The sequence below is a fragment of the Ovis canadensis genome, chromosome 4 (assembly GCF_042477335.2).
Source record: "Ovis canadensis isolate MfBH-ARS-UI-01 breed Bighorn chromosome 4, ARS-UI_OviCan_v2, whole genome shotgun sequence".
NCBI lineage: Eukaryota > Metazoa > Chordata > Mammalia > Artiodactyla > Bovidae > Ovis > Ovis canadensis.
The window spans coordinates 127,761,048-127,782,645 of NC_091248.1; the positions used below are offsets into that span (position 1 = coordinate 127,761,048).

The 21,598-nt window shown below is 44.9% G+C and overlaps 2 protein-coding genes and 1 pseudogene across 3 annotated transcripts in view; 1 reads left to right on the forward strand and 2 right to left on the reverse strand.

Annotated features, from left to right (window-relative positions):
• LOC138439615 (GTPase IMAP family member 7-like) overlaps positions 1 to 21,598 on the forward strand; it is a 566,929-nt gene that overhangs the window by 125,234 nt on the left and 420,097 nt on the right. The window lies entirely within an intron of this gene.
• On the reverse strand, positions 12,252 to 13,094 carry LOC138439062 (GTPase IMAP family member 1 pseudogene; annotated as a pseudogene).
• On the reverse strand, positions 14,007 to 21,569 carry LOC138439780 (GTPase IMAP family member 1-like). Of its 2 annotated transcripts, XM_069588876.1 has the most exons (4): positions 21,449 to 21,565; positions 19,682 to 19,827; positions 16,150 to 16,198; positions 14,007 to 15,016 (listed from the first exon to the last, which is right to left on the reverse strand). In XM_069588876.1, exons 3-4 carry the CDS (start codon positions 16,190 to 16,192, stop codon positions 14,151 to 14,153), a joined length of 909 nt encoding a protein of 302 aa, XP_069444977.1. In that variant the 5' UTR covers positions 16,193 to 16,198; positions 19,682 to 19,827; positions 21,449 to 21,565; the 3' UTR covers positions 14,007 to 14,150. The 2 variants fall into 2 exon arrangements, with proteins under 2 accessions (XP_069444977.1, XP_069444976.1); XM_069588875.1 differs by lacking the exon at positions 19,682 to 19,827 and having other exon boundaries at positions 21,449 to 21,569.

Sequence of the window (21,598 nt, forward strand, 5' to 3'; positions counted from 1 at the left end):
CTAGACAAGGCTATGGTTTTTCCAGTAGTCATATATGGATGTGAGAGTTGGACTATAAAGAAAGCTGAGCACCAAAGTATTGATGTTTTTGAACTGTGGTGTTGGAGAAGACTCTTGAGGGTCCCTTGGACTTCAAGGAGGTCCATCCAGTCCATCCTAAAGGATATCAGTCCTGGGTGTTCATTGGAAGGACTGATGTTGAAGCTGAAACTCCAATACTTTGGCCACCTGATGGGAAGAGCTGACTCGTTTGTAAAGATCCTGATACTGGGAAAGATTGAGGGCAGGAAGAGAAGGGGATGACAGAGGATGAGACGGTCTGATGGCATCACCGACTAGATGGACATGTGTTTGGGTAGACTCTGGGAGTTGGTGATGGATAGGGAAGCCTGGTGTGCTGTGGTTCATGGAGTCGCAGAGTCGCATACGAGTGAGTGACTTTCACTCACCACTATATATAAAGTACATGAGCAACAAGGATTTAGTGTATAGTAAAAGGAACTATATTCAAAATTTTGTAATAAATATAATGGAAAAGAATCAGAAGTGTATATATATATATATATATATATATATATATATATATGCTGCTAAGTCGCGTCAGTCTTGTCCGACTCTGTGCGACCCCATAGACAGCAGCCCAACAGGCTCCTCTGTCCCTGGGATTCTCCAGGCAAGAACACTGGAACACTGGAGTGGGTTGCCATTTCCTTCTCCAATACAGGAAAGTGAAAGTGAAAGTGAAGTCGCTCAGTTGTGTCCGACTCTTAAGAGACCCCATGGACTGTAGCCTACCAGGCTCCTCCATCCCTGGGAACCTCCAGGATAGAGTACTGGAGTGGGGTGCCATTGCCTTCTTCATATAAATATATATATACATATACATATATATATATACTTATACATATATAACTAAATCACTTTGCTGCAATTATAGTAAATCGACTGTCAGTTCAGTTCAGTTCAGTTGCTCAGTCGTGTCCGACTCTTTACGACCCCATGAATCACAGTATGCCAGGCCTCCCTGTCTATCACCAACTCCTGGAGTTCACTCAGACTCACATCCATCGAGTAGGTGATGCCATCCAGCCATCTCATCCTCGGTCGTCCCCTTCTCCTCCTGCCCCCAATCCCTCCCAGCATCAGAGTCGTTTGCAATGAGTCAACTCTTTGCATGAGGTGGCCAAGGTACTGGAGTTTCAGCTTTAGCATCATTCCTTCCAAACAAATCCTAGGGCTGATCTCCTTCAGAATGGACTGGTTGGATCTCTTTGCAGTCCATGGGACTCTCAAGAGTCTTCTCCAACACCACAGTTCAAAAACATCAATTCTTCGGTGCTCAGCCTTCTTCACATGACCACTGGAAAAACCATAGCCTTGACTAGATGGGCCGTAGTCGGCAAAGTAATGTATCTGCTTTTGAATATGCTATCTAGGTTGGCCATAACTTTTCTTACAAGGAGTAAGCGTCTTTTAATTTCATGGCTACAGTCACCATCTGCAGTAATTTTGGAGCCCCCCAAAATAAAGTCTGACACTGTTTCCACTGTTTCCCCATCTATTTCCCATGAAGTGATGGGACCGGATGCCATGATCTTTGTTTTCTGAATGTTGAGCTTTAAGCCAACTTTTTCACTCTCCACTTTCACATTCATCAAGAGGCTTTTTAGTTCCTCTTCACTTTCTGCCATAAGGGTGGGGTCATCTGCATATCTGAGGTTATTGATATTTCTCCCTGCAATCTTGATTTCAGCTTGTGTTTCTTATGATGAAGAAATACAGTCCAGCATTTCTCATGATGTACTCTGCATAGAAGTTAAATAAGCAGGGTGACAATATACAGTCTTGACGTACTCCTTTTCCTATTTGGAAAAAGTCTCTTGTTCCATGTCCAGTTGTAACTGTTGCTTCCTGACCTGCATACAGATTTCTCAAGAGGCAGGTCAAGTGGTCTGGTATTCCCATCTCTTTCAGAATTTTCCACAGTTTATTGTGATCCACACAGTCAAAGGCTTTGGCATAGTCAATAAAGCAGAAATAGATGTGTTTCTGGAACTCTCTTGCTTTTTCCATGATCCAGTGGATGCTGGAAATTTGATCTCTGGTTCCTCTGCCTTTTCTAAAACCAGCTTGAACATCTGGAAGTTCACGGTTCATGTATTGCTGAAGCCTGGCTTGGAGAATTTTGAGCATTACTTTGCTAGCATGTGAGATGAGTGCAATTGTGTGGTAGTTTGAGCATTCTTTGGCATTGCCTTTCTTTGGGATTGGAATGAAAACTGACCTTTTCCAGTCCTGTGGGCACTGCTGAGTTTTCCAAGTTTGCTAGCATATTGAGTACAGCACTTTCACAGCATCATCTTTCAAGATTTGAAATAGCTCAATTGGAATTCCATCACCTCTACTAGCTTTGTTCGTAGTGATGCTTTCTAAGGCCCGCTTGACTTCACATTCCAGGATGTCTGGCTCTAGATGAGTGGTCACACCATCGTGATTATCTGGGTCATGAAGATCTTTTTTGTACAGTTCTTCTGTGTATTCTTGCCACCTCTTCTTAATATCTTCTGCTTCTGTTAGGTCCATACCATTTCTGTCCTTTATCGAGCCCATCTTTGCATGAAATGTTCCCTTGGTATCTCTAATTTTCTTGAAGAAATCTCTAGTCTTTCCCATTCTGTTCTTTTCCTCTATTTCTTTGCATTGATCGCTGAGGAAGGCTTTCTTATCTCTTCTTGCTATTCTTTGGAAATGTGCTTTCAGATGCTTATATCTTTCTTTTTCCCCTTTGCTTTTTGCCTCTCTTCTTTTCACAGCTATTTATAAGGCCTCCCCAGATATCCATTTTGCTTTTTTGCTTTCTTTTCCATAGCTATACTTCAATAAAAATATTTTAGAAAACAAACAACATCTGAAAGTAGAGAAACAGAAGACCAATAGCTTATTAGAAAATGGAATAAGAGATATGAATGAACAAGTTCATGAATAAATGTAAATATCCTTTGAATATATTAAAAGATATCAACATTCGCTCATAGAAAAATATATCAAAACATAGAAAATCATAAAATTAATTAATTAATTAAAGTTATACTATGATGCTATTTCTCACATACACGTTTGGGAAAATTAAAGTTTCTTCGCATAATCTATTGGTAAAAAGGTATAGGGGAGGGACTCCCTGGTGGCCCAGTGGTTAAGAATCCACCTTGCAATTCTGGGGATGCAGGTTCCACCCCTGGTTGGGGAACTAAGATCCCACATGCTATGGAGCAAATAATCCCACCACAACCAGAGAGACCATGTGTCCCAAGGAAAGATCACACATGAGGCAACAAAGATCCACATGCTGCAACTAAGACCCAACACAGGCAAATAGATAGATAACTATTTAAAGACAAAAGATTTAGGGAAGACAGGTCCTCTCCTGCATGACTATTGGGAAGAGAAAAACAGTCTAAAAGAACCAGAGAAGAAGTTAGCAAGAACTTGCAGTGGTACATATGCATTTATTCTTTGATTATCAATCACAATTTTAGGACTTATCCCAAAGGTACACTGACAAAAATAAAATAAACAAATAAAAAAAGAGAGAAAGAAAGAAAATTATGCAGAAGGCTGTTAACTGCACCACTGTTTGAAACCTCAAAAGACCAAAAACTTATCAAATGATTATCAATAAGGACCTGATTGAATTAACTAAAGTATATTCACACAGTGAAGTGCTAGCCAACTGTAAAAAGGACTGAAGTATCTTTATATCCCCGTATGGAGACATCTGTAGACTACATCATTAAGCAAAAAAAGCAAAGTGAAGAAAATAATGTACAGTTACTAGCATCACTCTAACAAGGAGGAATGTGACCTACATGTATAAATGTGATATATGTGTTTTTCATTCTTCTGTAGAAGCAATGGCAGAATAATCTGAAACTGAAACAAATAATAAGTTACTTAGATGGGGATGGGAAAAAGAGGAAGGAGGGCATAGGATATACGTTGGGAACTAGACTTGTTGGGATATACTTACATTTCATAGATTTGATCTTCAGCTCAGTTCAGTTCAATCACTCAGTCATGTCCAACTCTTTGTGACCCCATGAACTGCAGCCTGCCAGGTGTCCCTGTCTATCACTACCTCGAGGAGTTTACTCAAACTAATGTCCATTTAGTCGGTGATACCATCCAACCATCTCATCCTCTGCCATCCCCTTCTCCTCCCATCCTCAATCTTTCCCAGCATCAGGGTCTTTTCAAATGAGTCAGTTCTTCCCATCAGGTGCCCTAACTATTGGAGTTTCAACTTCAACATCAGTCCTTCCAATGAGCATTCAAGACTGATCTCCTTTAGGATGGACTGGTTGGATTTCCTTGCAGTCCAAGGGACTCCCAAGAGTCTTCTCCAACACCACAGTTCAAAAGCACCAATTCGTTGGCACTCAGCTTTCTTTATAGTCCAACTCTCACATCCATATATGACTACTGGAAAAACCATAGCCTTGACTAGACGGACCTTTTTTGGCAAAGTAATGTCTCTGCTTTTTATTATGCTGTCTTGGTTGGTCATAATTTTTCTTCCAAGGAGTAAGCATCTTTTAATTTCATGGCTGAAGTCACCATCCCCTAAAATAAAGTCTGCCACTGTTTCCACTGTTTCCCCATCTATTTTCCATGAAGTGATGGGACCGGATGCCATGATCTTTGTTTTCTGAATGTTGAACTTTAAGCCAACTTTTTCACTTTCCTCTTTCACTTTCATCAAGAGGATCTTTAGCTTCTCTTCACTTTGGGCTATAAGGGTGGTGTCATCTGCATATCTGAGATTATTGATAGTTCTCACTGCAATCTTGATTCCAGTTTGTGCTTCATCCAGCCCAGCGTTTCTCATGATGTACTCTGCATAGAAGTTAAATAAGCACAGTGACAATATACAGCCTTAACATGCTCCTTTTCCTATTTGGAACCAGTCTGTTGTTCCATGTCCAGTTCTAACTGTTGCTTCCTCACCTGCATACAGGTTTCTCAGGAGGCAGATCAGGTGGTCTGGTATTCCCATCTCTTTCAAAATTTTCCAGTTTATTGTGATCCACACAGTCAAAGGCTTTGACATAGTCAATAAAGCAGAAATAGATGTTTTTCTGGAACTCTTGCTTTTTCCATGATCCAGTGGATGTTGGCAGTTTGATGTCTGGTTCCTCTGGTTTTTCTAAATCCAGCTTGAACATCTGGGAGTTTACGGTTAATGTAAGCTAATGTAGCAGAGTTGAAAGAGATATATCATGCATCAGTTAAGTATCTGAAACCTACAGCAACTATAATATCACACAAAGTGGCTTCAGAATGATCCTATGTCTATATCAGGGCTAAAGGAGGACCCTTCATCTTGGTAAATAGGTTAGTTCATCAACAAGAGATAGTAATACTGAGTGTGATGCTCCTCATAAGTAACTGAGCTTCAAAAAATCCCAGAGAACTTCAAAATTCAAAAAGTAAAAGCTGACAGAAATAAATGGAGAAACAGGCAAATCCACAGAGTTGGAGATTTCACCACTTCTTTATCAATAACATTTATTATTTCCCTTTTTTCCCTTAAGTTGAGCACAAACAAGGGAAGAGAAATTGTATTTCATAATGCAGATTTCCTCCCATCAAATTCTGACTTGTGGTTTCATTTCCTCATTTCCCATAACCTATCCTTGAGTTGATGGATTGGGGCTGAAAATGTGCCTGAAGGAACAGAAGGAGAATGAATTCAAAGACTTAGACTGTGCTTGTAGATCCTGCATGGGGCCGGGGGCAGGGAGGGGGGGTGCTTTGTGTGTGCCATCTAAGATTTCTGGGCCTCAGTTTCCTCTTTTTTATATATATTTAAAAAAAGATAGTAATCTCTCTTCTGCCCAGAGAATAGAGCCAGAGTCCCTGAAATCACTCTGGGCAGATGGAGGTGGATGCTGTTCGTGGTGCTTCAGATATGGCACCCGTGGTGCTTTCTGTGTCCTGTGAGTGTGATTCTTGTGAATCAGTTCTGTTCAGTTTCAGTTGTATCTGACTCTTTGCAGCCCCATGGACTGCAGCACGCCAGGCTTCCTTGTCCTTCCCCAACTCCCAGAGCTTGCTCATACTCATGTCCAAGAGTCGGTGATACCATCGAAACATCTCATCTTCTGTCATCCCCTTCTCCTCTAGCTTTCAGTCTTTCCTAGCATCAGGATCTTTTCCAATGAGTCAGTTCTTCACATCAGGTGGCCACAGTGTTGGAGTTTCAGCTTCAGCTGAAACTGAATATTCAAGTTTATTCAATGACTAAATATTCAATGACTATTCAAGACTGATTTCTTCTCGGATGGACTGGTTTGATCTCCTGGCAGTCCAAGGAACTCTTCAGAGTCTTCTCCAACAACACAGTTCAAAAGTATGAATTCTTTGGTGCTGAATATTCATATTTACTCAATAACTGAATATTCAATGAATATTCAAGACTGATTTCCTCTAGGATGGATTGGTTTGATCTCCTGGCAGTCCAAGGGATTATTCAGAGTCTTCTCCAACACCACAGTTCAAAAGTATCAATTCTTTGGTGCTCAGCCTTCTTAATTGTCCAACTCTCACATCTATACATGACTACTAGAAAAACCATAGCTTTGACTAGATGGACCTTTGTTGGAAATGTAATATCTCTGCTTTTTAATATGATATCTACGTTGGTCATAGCTTTTCTTCCAAGGAGCAACCATCTTTTAAATTGATGGCTGCAGTCACCATCTGCAGTGATTTTGGAGCCCACGAAAAGAAAGTTGTCACTGTTTCCATTGTTTCCCCATCTATTTGCCATGGAGTGATGGGGCTGGATATCATGATCTTAGTTTTCTGAATGTTGAGTTTTAAACCAGCTTTTTCACTTCCTCTTTCACTTTCATCAAGAGGCTTTTTAGTTCTTCACTTTCTGCCATAAGGGTGTTGTCATCTGCATATCTGAGGTTATCGATAGTTCTCCCAGCAATCTTGATTCCAGCTTGCACTTCATCCAGCCCAGCATTTTGCATGATGTACTCTGTGTATAAGTTAAATAAGCAGGGTGACAATATACAGCCTCGACGTATTCTTTTTCCAAATTGGAACCAATCAGTTGTTCCACATCTGGTTCTAACTGTTGCTTCTTGACTGGCATACAGATTTCTCAGGAGGCAGGTCAGGTGGTCTGATATTCCCATCTCTTGAAGAATTTTCCATGGTTTGTTGTGATCTAAACACTCAAAGTCTTTGGCCTAATTAGTAAAGCAGAAGTAGATGTTTTTCTGGAATTTCCTTGCTTTTTCTTGCAATGGATGTAGGCAATTTGATCTCTGGTTCCTCTGCCTTTTCTAAATCCAGCTTGAACATCTTGAAGTTCATGGTTCATGTACTGTTGAAGCCTCACTTGGAGAATTTTGAGCATTACTTTACTAGCATGTGAGATGGGTGCAATTGTGCAGTACTTTGAACATTCTTTGGCATTGCCCTTTTTTGGGATGGAGGGAACACTGACATTTTCTAGTCCTGTGGCCACTGATGAGATTTCCAAATTTGCTGGCATATTGAGTGCAGCACTTTCACAGCATCATCTTTTAAAATTTGAAATAGCTCAGCTGGAATTCCATCACCTCCATTAGCTTTGTTCATAGTGATGCTTTCTAAGGCCCACTTGCCTTCGCATTACACCATCGTGATTATCTGGGTTGTGAAGATCTTTTTTGTATAGTTCTCCTGTGTATTCTTGCCATGTCTTCTTAATATGTTCTGTTTCTATTAGGTCCATACCATTTCTGTCCTTTATTGTGTCCATCTTTGCATGAAATGTTCCATTGGTATCTCTAATTTTCTTGAAGAGATGTCTAATCTTTCCCATTCTGTCTTTTCTTTCAACACTTGGTAAATATTGTGTCCCTTCCTCCTGGCCTCTGATTTCTGATGAACACTCTGGGGATGGTCCTGAACCACCATGGAGGCATGACATGTCTCTCAACCATCTGCCATTTCTGTCTCACTGTCTAAAGAACAGTAGGATCCAGACACTACTCCCTATTCCAGTATGTAAGTAGGGATAGGGGTAAGTCTCCTGTTGTTTCTGAGTTTGTCCTTGCACATCAGCTACTTCATGATCACGGTTTGCTTGAACGTCACTCAGCTCTATAGTGAGTCTCAGCTTGATTTGATTTTGATCAGCAGCTGACCTCCAGGATCCATGTCTTTCCTAGGTCATTGCTGCCACCAGCATGCCATTCTCAGAGGAGACTAATGTCTAGGCAGCCTGCATTCCCCTTTAGTGCCCTGCTGACCCACACCTATGTAAGACCTGCCATTTCATCTCCCTGAATGGCAACAAGATGTAATTGTGTGTTGACCAGGGATAACTAGAGAAAATCACCACAGGGAAGATATGTTCATTTCCCAGGGCTATCATAACAAAGTAGCATAAATGAAGTGGCTTATAATAACAGAAATTTAGTCTCTCACAGGTCTGGAGGCCAGAAGTCCAGAATAAATGTGCTGGCAGGGCCATGTTTCTCCTGAAGGCTGTTAGGAAGTTTCCTTCCTTGCCACTTTTAGCTTCTAGTGGCCCCTGGCAACATTATTCCAACCTCTGTTTCTGTCTTCATATGACTGTCTATCCAATGCATGTGTCTGTGTCCAGTCCCCATCTTGTAATAAGGACCACTTGTATGGATTACAGCTCATCCCAGTGGCCTTACCTTAACAATCAAATCTACAAAGACCTTATTTGCAATAAGATCACATTCATAGTGTTAGGGCTTCAGCAGCCTTTTGGGAACACAGAGGAAAAAGGCTTAGTGAAGCTGAATATAAATGTTAACAGAGTACAAGGAAGTAAAGCTAAAACCTTGTTGAGGACACTCTCATGAGCCCATTCTTGTTTTTGGATGTTTCATGTAAATGCAATCATATCTTCATGTGATTTCCCTGGCTTCTTTCACTTAGCATAATGCTTTCAAAGGTTATTCACATTATTGCATGTAACTGTACTCCATTCCTTTTTAAAAGGTCTTAGTTGTAGTGCATGGAATCTTCATTGTGTGCCCGATCTCCCTAGTTGTGGCATGCAGCCTCAGTAGTTGTGGCACACAGGCTCTCTAGTTGTGGCATGTGGCCTGTGAAGTAGGAGAGCTCAGTAACTGTGGAGCTCAGTCTTAGCTGTTCCATGGCATGTGAAATCTTAGTTTGAAAGCTAGAGATCATACCTGTGTCCCCAGCTTTGGAAACTGTATTCTTAACCACTGGACCACCATGGAAGTCCCTACTCCATTCCTTTTTATGGCTAAATAATACTCCATTATATGTATATATATATTGGGGGTGTGTGTGCGTATCCATTCATTCGTTGTCCACTTGGGTTGTTTCCGCTTTATTTTACTATTATGAATAATGATGCTTTACCATTCATGTAGAATTTTTGGACTGAACATGTGTTGTCAGTCCTCTTGGATATATACCTAGGAAGTGAAATGCTGCAATTCATGGGGTCGCAAAGAGTTGGACATGACTGAGCGACTGAACTGAACTGAACTGACTGATGGTAATCTATGTTTAACTTTTTGAGGCAATGCCAAACTATTTTCTACAGCAGTTGTGTCATTTTACATCCTCACCAGCAGTGGACAAGGATTAAATTTATCCACATACTCATCAGTATTTGTTATTTTTTTTTTCTTTTAAAAAATCCCAGGAAATATGAAGTGGTATCTTATTTTGATTTGCATTTCCCCAATGACAAATGATGTTCATTATTTTTTTAATGTATTTTTTGGCCATTTGTGTATCTTATTTGAAGAAACTCCTATTCAAATCTTTCATTCATTTAAAAATTGGATTATTTGTCTTCTTGTTGTAGAGTTGTAAGAGTTCATTATATATTCTGGATATGAGATCTTTATCAGGTTGGCAAATATTTTCTGCCATTGTTTAGGCTGTCTTTTCACTTTCTAGATAGTATTATTTAATGGGAAAATGTTTTAATTTTTATTAAATATGACATCTGTTTTTCTTTGGTGCTTTTGATGTCATATATTAGAAACTGTTGTCTAATCCATAGTCATGAAGATTTGCACTTGTTTTCTTCTAAGAGTTTTATAGTTTTAACTCTTACATTTAGGTCTTTGATCCATTTTGAGTTAATGGTTTTATATCATGCAAGATAAACATCCAAATTTATTATTTTGCTTGTGAATATCCAGTGGTCCCAGCCCTATATGTTGTTTCTATCCATTAATCTGTTACAGACATTCTTCATGGAATTCTTTATCCTCTTGTGTATATCCCACATATATACAGACAGCTCCCTAGTGTTGAACTGGGTGATTGCCTGCCTTCTGGGATCCCTGGCATGTTCCTCCCCACACATCCATCAGCTCAACCAGAGTCACTTAGGAATTTCCTAGCCTTCATTCCTTCCCAAAGCAAGAGCAAGAATCAGATGTTTCTCATTATTTGAATCATAGATTAAGACTATCCATTGTTCACATGGGGCACTTTGTCATTCTCTTTTCATTCTTTTTCACATTTATTCACCAATCACCATCCCTTTTCTCAGAGGAGTGACAATGGCAGGATATTTCTCTGTTTACTCTAAGAGTGTATCAAAAAGTGAACAAGAAAAAAAGCAAGATTCCCTCTCAGGACCTCTGCTGAGATCCGCACACAACTCCTTAAACCAAAATGGCCTTTGCAGCTGAGCAAATTTCAATCCTCAGCATTGGGCATTGGTGTTCCTCTTCGTGTTTGCAATCGCGTTCATGCAGGGTTTGTGGGCCTCACAAATGTACTCAGTTGTTGCAGATCATTTCTCCTTTTTACATGTCTCTTTAGTGATCTCAGGGCTTCCCTGGTGGCTCAGCTGGTAAAGAATCTGCCTGTAATGTGGGAGACCTGGGTTTGATCCCTGGTTGGGAGGATGCCCTGGAGAAGAGAAAGGCTACCCACTCCGGTATTGTGGCCTGGAGAATTGCATAGACTGTATAGTCCATGGGGTCACAAAGAATCGGACACAACTGAGCGACTTTCACTTAGTGATCTGAGGTCATCAGTAGGCTGAGAATCTCTGGCTGGGTAGGCAAGAGGCAGAGAATACTGTAGGGAGAGACCTGGAAGTGCATAGCTGTATTAGAGATGGGCTTCTGTTGGTGTGTGAAGACGGTGGTATTGGGGATAAAGCAAATGTGAATAAAGAGATAGGGAGGCACACCTAGGACCGATGATACAGGCTAACCTGGCTCACTTGTCTGCACCGACAGCTGATTCTCCCAGGCATGCATGAGACAGGGGCAACTCTCTACTCCACGATCATATCACCAGTTCTCAGCCCACAAAGTCCTAATTGCCTTTTGAGATTCACATAAAATAAAAATCTCCAATCCACTTAAATCTTTAAATTTATCCCTGAATTGAAAATCCATACCCTTGCTTACCCTGTGAGTTGGTCAGCTAGTGGGAAAACTCCTCCTTGGGAGGAGACTTTCTGGAAGACCTCCATGGGCCCTAGGGAACCAAGTCTCCAATGACAGTCTCTTTTGACGCGCAGAAACATCTGTATTCAAGCTGCTGGTGGGTGACAATCCCCTGCCGGTACAGAGGGCCAGGTCTGCACTAATGTCTTCTCTCCTTGCCATCACACACCTGAGTGAGTGTGTGGGTGCATGGTTATTTGCCGCTGGGGTCAGGAATGAGACAGCAGCATCTGTGTTCAATGCGTATATACAGTGGATGAAGAAACATCTGCAAATACTGATTTCTTTGAACACAATGGACTATCCAGTACATTTATTTCTTCCATTCAGTTCAATTCAAGCAAATGAATATGTACTCAGACTCTACCCTGGGGCGGTTCTGCCCTTGGTTCACGGAGGAGTCTAGGGGATGAGAGGGCAAATGGTCCTCATCTGCTTGCAGGAGCAAAAGCAGTTCAGTGACAGGATGGAGTCAAAGGCAGTCTGAGGTCAGGAGGAAAACATCTAAAATTAACAGTGGCTGTTAGGCTCTGCGGAGAGGGGAGTTCAGGGACCACTAGGTAACAGTGGAAGTTTCATGTGGGTGATTTGCCTGGCACACCTTTGAGGTTGGTAGATTAGGAGAGGTGGGGGAGAAAAGAAGGGAATGAGTGCCCTGAAGCAGCAACACACCTGAGATGACCGTGATTATCACTGCAAGGGATGAAGTGTTATTTACAATGTGTCGGGAATGACCTCACCAAAGGCATCAGGCAGCTACCTGCAAAGCAGGTACAGCAGGAACCCGGCGCCCAGCAGGGCGGCCAGGCCCAGTTTACACCAGTCATGGGCCACCGCCACAGCCCGGCCAGCGGCCAGTCTCTCCGCCACCCTACGCAGCCTCTCCTTGTGGCTCAGCCCGCCCAGGGTCTGCGCCAGGTGGTACAAGTCGTTGGTGTAGGGGGCGCCGCCATGGTCCCTCACCAGCTCCTCCACCAGTTTCATCAGCTCCCCGACCTGCGCCTCCCTCTCCCCGTCGGCCGCTCGGTTGTCGAAGGCGCAGCAGCGGCCCCCGCACTCGGCCACCAGCTCCCGGAGCGCGCGGTTGTCAGTGTCGCGCACGTACTGCTGCAGCGAGCCCCCCTCCAGGTCCTCCCTGCGGGTGAAGACCACGACGGTGCGCGCCGCGATGCCCGCCCCGAAGAGCGCCTTCACCCCGCGCCAGGCCCGCAGGTCCTGGGCGGTGAAGCGGCCGAGCTGGGTCACCAGGAGCACGGCGTGGGGCCCCGGGGCCGACAGCAGGTAGCAGCGGCCTCTCTCCTCGAAGCCCGGGTCTGCCTGGGCGACCTCGGGGCTGAAGAGGTCGGGGGTGTCGAGGACTTCCACGTCCCACGAGGCCCAGCGGCAGCTCCCCGTGGCGCAGGCGCTGGTCACCGCCGTGGCCGCGAGCCTGGAGAGGAAGTGCTTCCGCTGGAGGATGCTGTTGCCCGTGGCGCTCTTCCCGGTCCCTGACCTCCCGGCCAGGAGGAGGCGCAGCCTGTGCTCCTGCAGGGCGGACCTGAACTCCTGGAAACCTGTGGGCACCGGTGGTCTGTAAGCTTCGGGATCTGAGAGCAACATGTCCCCAGGTCTCCTGGACGCCTTGCAAGCAAAGGAGAACAGAGTGCTTCCACGGTTGTGTTTGAGACCAAACCTTTACTGGTTTCCCTTGTGGCTCATCTGGTAAAGAATCTGCCTGCACTGTGGCAGACCTGGGTTCCATCCCTGGGTTGGGAAGATCCCCTGGAGAAGGGAAAGGCTGCCCACTCCAAAAATTCCGGCCTAGAGAATTCCATGGACTGTATAGTCCCTGGGGTTGGAAAGAGTTGGACAGGACTGAGCGATTTTCAGTGTCACCTGGAATTAAACATTAGCATGTTTGACTGTGACTTCTCTCCTTGATGATAATAAAAATCTCCAAGGATCACTGAAGGGAGAAAACTACCTATAAGAACTAGAAAATATCAAGAAGAGTCTCTATAGGCTATGGTCTGAATATTTGTGTGCACCCTCTCTCACCTCAACATTCACAGGTTGAAAACCTAGTCTGGAGAGAGTATTAGGAGGTGATGTCACTGGGAGGGTCTTAGGTCAGGAGGGTATATTCCTCATGATTGGAATTAGTGCCTTGTTCTAATTGATTGTTCTAACTGAGTGTGAGGGCACAGTTAGAAGTTGGCATTCTGCAGTCTCAGAGAGGACTCTCCCCCAAACCCAACCATGATCATGGACTTCCAGCCTCCAGAACTGTGAGGAATAAATGTCTGTTGTTTTTAAGCCACCCAGACTCTCTCTCTCTGTTTAAAATAGAGGTCCAAAGAGAGGAAGGCAGTGTCTAAACAAACAAACCAGCAAACCGACACACGCAAGCTCAAAATAAAAAGAGTGGGTTTTCCCTTTGCTAGGAATCCATTTTCTACTGAAAACTGCCAGTCATTTTACCATTTCTCACAGATGAACAATACATCAAGACAGCTAAACACATTTTAAGGATGTTTTGAAGTGGTACAACTTTATTGTTTAAAACTATGTGATGGAATAAACATGAAATTTCTGAAAACTCTGATTCCTTTGAAATCCCCCTTCAGATGCAAGTGTCCAGGTCCTTTCTTGCCAGGTGACCTGCAAGACTGAAGGTCACACCGTCACCTCCTCGGGTCGGCGCCTGCAGAGCAGGTACAGCAGGACCAGGGCGCCCAGCAGGGCGGCCAGGCCCAGCTTACACCGGGTCCCCGGGCCCGCCTTGGTCCACCGCCACAGCCCGGCCAGAGGCCAGCGGTCCGGCCACGTCTGCGCGGGGGCAGCTAATTGCTCCACCACCCTGCGCAGCCTCTCCTCGCTGCTCAGCCCGCCCAGGGTCTGCGCCAGGCGGTACACATCGTTGGTGTAGGGGGCGCCGCCATGGTCCCTCACCAGCTCCACCACCAGGCCCATCAGCTCCCCGACCTGCGCCTCCCGCTCCCCGTCGGCCGCTCGGTTGTCAAAGGCACAGCAGCGGCCCCTGCACTCGGCCACCAGCTCCCGGAGCGCGCGGTTGTCAGTGTCGCGCACGTACTGCTGCAGCGAGCCCCCCTCCAGGTCCTCCCTGTGGGTGAAGACCACGATGGTGCGCGCCGCGATGCCCGCCCCGAAGAGCGCCTTCACCCCGCGCCAGGCCCGCAGGTCCTGGGCGGTGAAGCGGCCGAGCTGGGTCACCAGGAGCACGGCGTGGGGCCCCGGGGCCGACAGCAGGTAGCAGCGGCCTCTCTCCTCGAAGCCCGGGTCTGCCTGGGCGACCTCGGGGCTGAAGAGGTCGGGGGTGTCGAGGACTTCCACGTCCCACGAGGCCCAGCGGCAGCTCCCCGTGGCGCAGGCGCTGGTCACCGCCGTGGCCGCGAGCCTGGAGAGGAAGTGCTTCCGCTGGAGGATGCTGTTGCCCGTGGCGCTCTTCCCGGTCCCTGACCTCCCGGCCAGGAGGAGGCGCAGCCTGCGCTCCTGCAGGGCGGACCTGAACTCCTGGAAACCTGTGGGCACCGGTGGTCTGTAAGCTTCGGGATCTGAGAGCAACATGTCCCGGTCCCCAGGTCTCCTGGACGCCTTGCGAGCAAAGGAGAACAGAGCGCTTCCACGGTTGTGTTTGGGACCAAACCTTTACTGGTTTCCCTTGTGGCTCATCTGGTAAAGAATCTGCCTGCAGCGCGGGAGATCTGGGTTCCATCCCTGGGTTGGGAAGATCCCCTGGAGAAGGGAAAGGCTGCCCACTCCAAAAATTCTGGCCTGGAGAATTCCATGGACTGTCTAGTCATGGGATTGCAGAATTGGACATGACTAGGCGACTTTCACTTTACTGACTGACCTGTGTGAGATGTGGGCACTCCAAGGAGATCTCTACCCCTCTATTTCTCCCATCTTTGGCATCTCGCGTGCACCTGTGCTCCAGCAGCTGCTGAACCTCTCTCTAGAGAATGCGCCTTTGTAATACAGGCCATTACCTCGTCTGATATGATCTGTCATCCAGGCTGTGCAGAGCTGGTCCTTCTTTTTCCTTATGCCCTCCCACTGGGGAAAAGGGTGGGGCAGTCGACCCAGCCCGGAGGGACATCTGGAGTCCCATAGCTGGGGGTTTGAATCATAGACTGTCTTCTACCAGCCTTGTAACCCTGGGAGCTGCTTAATTTAAGTGTTAAACCTCTTCTGCACAAACGGAATCAATATTGTAGTGCTATCCTCACAGGGCATCAGAGAATAAGATGAGCTCAACTCTCTTCCTTCCCTTCCTGCCTCCCTCCTCCTCCTCTCTTGTCTCTTAAACCTGCGGCCTAATAAGACACTTGTGTAGCCCTCCATCCTTGTTCCCTAACACCTTCTACCTGGTGAACCATGTTCCCTCTAATACACGACTTGATGCCCTCTACATCCACTTCTGTTTATTCATTTTATTTTGGAAACTGAGATACAGGTTAGTCAAAGAAGTTGATATCTCACAGCAGGGTGGGGACAAAGATCCAGGTGAGGTGCCAGCCCCAGGGCTCTTGCTGCTTCACCCCTGCATCGAGTCACCTCTCGGCTTCTCTTGTTCAGTCTTGAATTAGCCCATCCCCCTACCATCCAGGGTTCACACTTGGGGGCAGATACACATTGTGAGACGTGTTCTTACCATAGGCATTTTCTTCATCTCTTGCCACCTTCCGTCCTCCCATGATTACCTGGAAGAGGCCCAGACACAATTTGTTCATTCACTCATTTATCAAATAGGTGTGTCTGCCTACAGTCTGTCAGGCCAGGTCTAAAATGCTGGTGACCTCAGAGTGAGAAGGTCATAGTTCCTGCCTTCCCTGGGGCATTGGAAAGAGATAGGAGGAAATGTTCAGCAAAGACATTTGGAGGAGCCTAGTCTGGGGTTGGGATGATGCTGGGAGAACACCTGGTAAGCTTGGCTTTGTCTTCTCAGGGCCCCCAAATGCAAAGAGCAGAGGGGAGATGATAACATTTACTCCATGTCAAGATGAGCCCCTTAGCTGGTCTGGAAATCTGTAGGGCTTATTGTAGGGGCTGTAAGATACTGAGACCCTTGTCTTGAAGAGCATGGAGAGCTTGCTTGCCCCCAGTCCCAGTGCAGAGGCAGTAGATTGAACACTGCCTGGTGCTCTGGCCAGCCTGCCAGGACTGCCCCCAGAGTACCTCCCAGTGCCCAGGATCCTACTCCATCCACTACTGCTTCTCTCAAAGGCAGAGGCCATTACTGCCAGTGGGTAGGTGAGCACCAGGGAAGGAGCAGAGAAAGCTCTGTGGTCTGGCTCCAACCCTTTGGTTTCCCATCCTGCCTCTAACCAAGGGGTTCACACCGAGGAAAAAATGGAACCAGTCAAAAGTGGCCCCAAGGCCTCAGGCCATGGCTATGCCCCCAGCCAAGGTGAAGACAGTCATCAATCTGGGGGAAGATTAAGCTCCCTTAAGACTCCTGCTCCTTCCACTTGGCTTTTGACTCCTCCCACAATAGAGTGGCAACTGGTATGAAGCCTAGGAGAAGCCCTGGTTGGCACCTGGCTCTGGCTGTCGCCCCTCCAACTCCAGCCCTGCCTCCCACCACTGTGGTGGCTGCCAGCACACCCTGGGAGAAGACGCAGTCACCACTCACTTCCGGTCCAGCTCTCCTACCAAAGCCACCAGGCACATGCTCACTGCAAAGGGACACTTCCACGAAGGACACGCCTTCAAGACAGGGTAGGTGACCGTTCACCTAACTCCATAGCAGCAGACTGAGAAAGGTAAAGAAAATGAGAAAACAGAGGCATGTATTTTAAATGAAAGAATGAGAAAACAGAGACAGATAGTTTGCTTGCCAAAGAGTCCAAGGCAACAGTAGTAAAAATGCTAGCTGAACTTGAGGAAACAACAGCTGAACACAGTGGAAACTTCAGAAAGAACTAGAAAATATTAAAACCAATCAGAGCTGACGATTATGATAACTGAAATGAAAAACAAGCTGGAAGGAATTCAGGCCAGCTGAGGTGACACAGAAGAACATCTAAGACAGAAGAGTGGAAATCACCTAACCAGAACAGCAAAAAGAAAAACACATTTAAACAATGGATGATAGTTTATGGGTCCTCTGGGACAACATCAAGTGTACAAAATTCAAGTTATAGGAAGAGATGAGAGAGAAGTGGGTCAAAAATATGTTTGGTGGAATTATAATTGAAAAGTTTCCCAACTTGAGGAAAAAAACAGATATTCGGGTACAAGAGGCACGGGGCACCGCTGTCAGAATGGCTGTCATCAGAAAACAAGAAATAACACGTGTTGGCGAGGATGTAGAGAAAAGGGAGCCCTAGTGCCCTGAGTGGGAATGCCAGTTGCTACAGTAATGGCAGAAAACAGTATGGTGGGTCCTTGAAAAATTTAAAATAGAGCTTGCATATGATCTAGCAGTTTTACTCCTGGGTATATATCCAAAGGAAATGAAAACACTACTTCAGAGAGATGTATGCACTCCAAAATTCATAGCAGCATTATTGATAATAACCAAGAGAGGAAAGCAACCTAAATGTCCATCAATAGATGATTGGGTAAAGAAGGTGTTTTATATATACATGTGTATTGGTTTCCCTGTGCTCAGACAGTAAAGAATTTGCTGCAGTGCAGGAGAGCTGGGTTTGATCCCTGGGTTGAGAAGATTCCCCCTGGAAAAGGGAAAGGCTACCCACACCGGTATCCTTGCCTGGAGAATTCCATGGACAGAGAAGCCTGGTGGGCTACAGTCCATGGGATCTTAAAGAGTTGGACATGACTGAGTGATTAACACTTTCATTTTTGATTATCTTTATATATATATATATATATATATATATATATATATATATATGTAATGGAATAATCCTCAGCCATAAAAAAGGATGAAATCTTTCCATTTGCAACAACATGGATGGACGTAGAGGGTATTATATTTATTGAAATAGGTCATACTTATTGAAATAAGTCATATTACGCTTGTTGAAATAAGTCATATGAAAGAAAAATGCTGTATGTTTTCACAATCTGAAAAAAACAAACAGTTGAATATAACAAAAGAGAAACAGACTCACCAGTGCAAAGAGGGAATTAGTGGTTACCACTGAGGATAGGGCTGAAGGGGGAGGCAAGTTTGGAGAAAAGCGTTAAGAGGTAAAAACTATTAGGTATAAAATTAAGATAAGGAATTCCCTGGCAGTCCAGTGGTTGGGGATTTCACTGCCAAGGGCAAGGGTTTGATTCCTGCTTGGGGAACTAAATCCCTGAAGTCACAGGGTGTGGCCAGGAAATAAAAGATACAAAAATGTAATGTACAAAAAATATAGTTAATATTTTATATTAACTTTATATGAAGCATAATCTATAAAAATGTTGAATCACTGTGTTGTACACTTGAAAGTACTATAGTATTTTAAGTCAACTGTATGTCAATTAAAATAAGTAAACAAATAAGCCTAAATATGATCTGTGTGATAGAGAGACTGGGAGGCTCCCCTCCAGCTTGTTATGCTCTTGCCTTTGAATCTGAGGCTTCTCAAAGTAAAGTGATTATACTCATTCAAACATCACTTAATACAATTAAACGGTCTGTGATCCAGTTTCCCTGATCCCGTGAGCACCTGAACAAGAGAGCACAGTCTCTCCTCAGCCTACTTCTCGAGCCTCAATTCCAGTGAATCCCCGCCCACCCCCCACCCCACCAGTCAGCCACTCCAGACACAGAAGATTTCAGTGCCTTTTCCAACCCACCTGGTGCTCTCCCTCCTAGGACCCTTCATCCCACCCCACATTTCTGCCTGAGTCCTGTCTGCTTTACTGTCCATTTCAAACTCTACCTCTTCACGTTGCCCACCTGGTTCTTACAGATAACAGTGTTCTCCTCCATTGGCTCCAACATCAAAGGAAAAGCAAAGAGAGAGGCTGGCTCAATAACCCATCTCAAAGAACTCAGAGGGCAGTTTTGTCTAGAAGTCAAGCCAAAGCTGTTTGCATTTCTGCAGTATCTCTCCTGCACCCCCCCCCACCCCCCAAAAGCTTTCAGTCAAGTTTGTCCCAGGGGCAAATCCCATGATGTGATTAGTTATTTTGTGTCTAGAAATCTACAGGCTCCCTTAATTGACAGCAGGGCTGAAATGAAGAAAGAGCTACAAGGTTCACAACCAAGAAGAAGACTTTACCTGCAGCAAGATGTCCTCGTCACAGGAGGAAATGAGAAAGTGTGCTACAGGGAATCCACAGAACTCTTGGGTATGCCCTTTGGAACTTCCTGCAAAGGTTGGAATGGAATTTGGAAAGTTCTTCTGAGGTTCTTAACAGCTAAAATCTGGGGTTACAAAGGTATACAGTTATTGGAAAAAGTAAAATTTGTACAATCCTTTCTTTTAAAACTTCAAGGGGTCAAGGTTTATTTAGCTAGTCCAGTACTCATTGAACCTGGCATCTTTTGGAATTATTTAGGAGACTGTTAAACATGTATGTATTTTTATCTTTTGCAATACTTTTTATTTTCTGTAGTTCCTTTGATCTTATTGTCCATGTGCAATGCACATTTTTATGTAGCTGCAATGCTATCACATACACTATTCACAGTCTGTGTTTTTTCTTACTATTATACACACCTGCCATATTGCTCCAATCTTTATTTTATGGCTGCAGAAATGCCATTGTGGTGATTCACAATATATAAAAATGTGTATTTCTTAGATTTGTATCCCTATATCTGTACTTAAAAATAGTAAGTTCCCCTCCATGCTGAATTATTTTTAATCATTCAGCCCATGACCTGAATTTTTGAATCAGTTATCCTAGTCCCACACCTTCAGTACACAGTTGCGATGAGGAAATTAACATGGTACAGCAGCCCACAAAGCCCAGCTTAACTTGGGGAGAAGATATTCAAGAGTCCCTGTAGGGCAAGGGGTGAGGACCAAGTTCATAACCTTAGTTGTTTCCTGCACTATTGTGGATAGTGCTAAGCAGAGTGGAGGTTTTAGAATTACAGAATTCTCACTTTGTAACTTGTTCTGAGGTTAGCTTTCCTTGTAAGTCCCTGGGAGTACCTTTTGCCTTTGCTGAACATGCTTTTGGGGAGTGTTTGTTGACTTTGAAAATGCATTTTGGTGTCTGCAGTAGTTCTAGCAATCACCTTTCTTATTTACTAGGGGACTAGGGAAGGAGAGGGGCTTCCCAGGTGGCTCAGTGGTAAAGAATCTTGCTGCCAATGCAGGAGACACAAGAGATGTGGAGTTGATTCCGGGGTCAGGAAGATCCCTTGGAACAGGAAATGGCAACCCACTCCAGTATTCTTGCCTGGTAATTTCCATGGAGAGAGGAGCCTGGTGTGCTACAGTCCAGGGGGTCATAAAGAGTCGGACATGAGTGACTAAGTGTGCACACATACAAAGAGAGAGAATTTAAGAGTATGTGCCACATAAGAGTATGTGCCTAGAGAAGGAAATGGCAACCCACTCCAGTACTCCTGCCTGGAAAATTTCATGGATGGAGGAGCCTGGTGGGCTACAGTCCATGGGGTTGCAAAGAGTCGGACATGACTGTGTGACTTCACTTTCAAGAGTATGTGCATCACTTAGCATCACTGATTCAAAGGATGTGAATTTTGAGCAAACTCTGGGAGACAGTGGAGGACAGAGGAGACTGGTGGGCTACAGTCCAGGGGTTGCAAAGAGTTAGACATGACTGAATGACTAAACAACAGGAGCATGTGCAACAAGAGCTGGAGAGTGATGCTTACCACTTCTGAACTTACTCTATTTGACACGCAAAACATCCTTACTAACCTACACATGCGAAGTTACTGTTTCTAGGTCTTGCTTCCCTTTCTCATACTTACTAGAATGCACATGCTCGCTAGTCAGTTTCACACAGACTCTTCCTGTTCCCCACAGGTCCTACTCCTGGACTGACTCTCTTCCCCTTACACTCACCTTTTCTGCAGAATTGGTGACAGGCTCTAACATTAGATCCAAGAAGCTCCTGATCTGCTGCCTGCCCTTGGCTGTGGGTGCAGTGACTGGTTTCCTCCCCACCAACAAGGAAGTCTCTGTGCTTCTCAGAGCTCAAGAAACTCAGGGAGG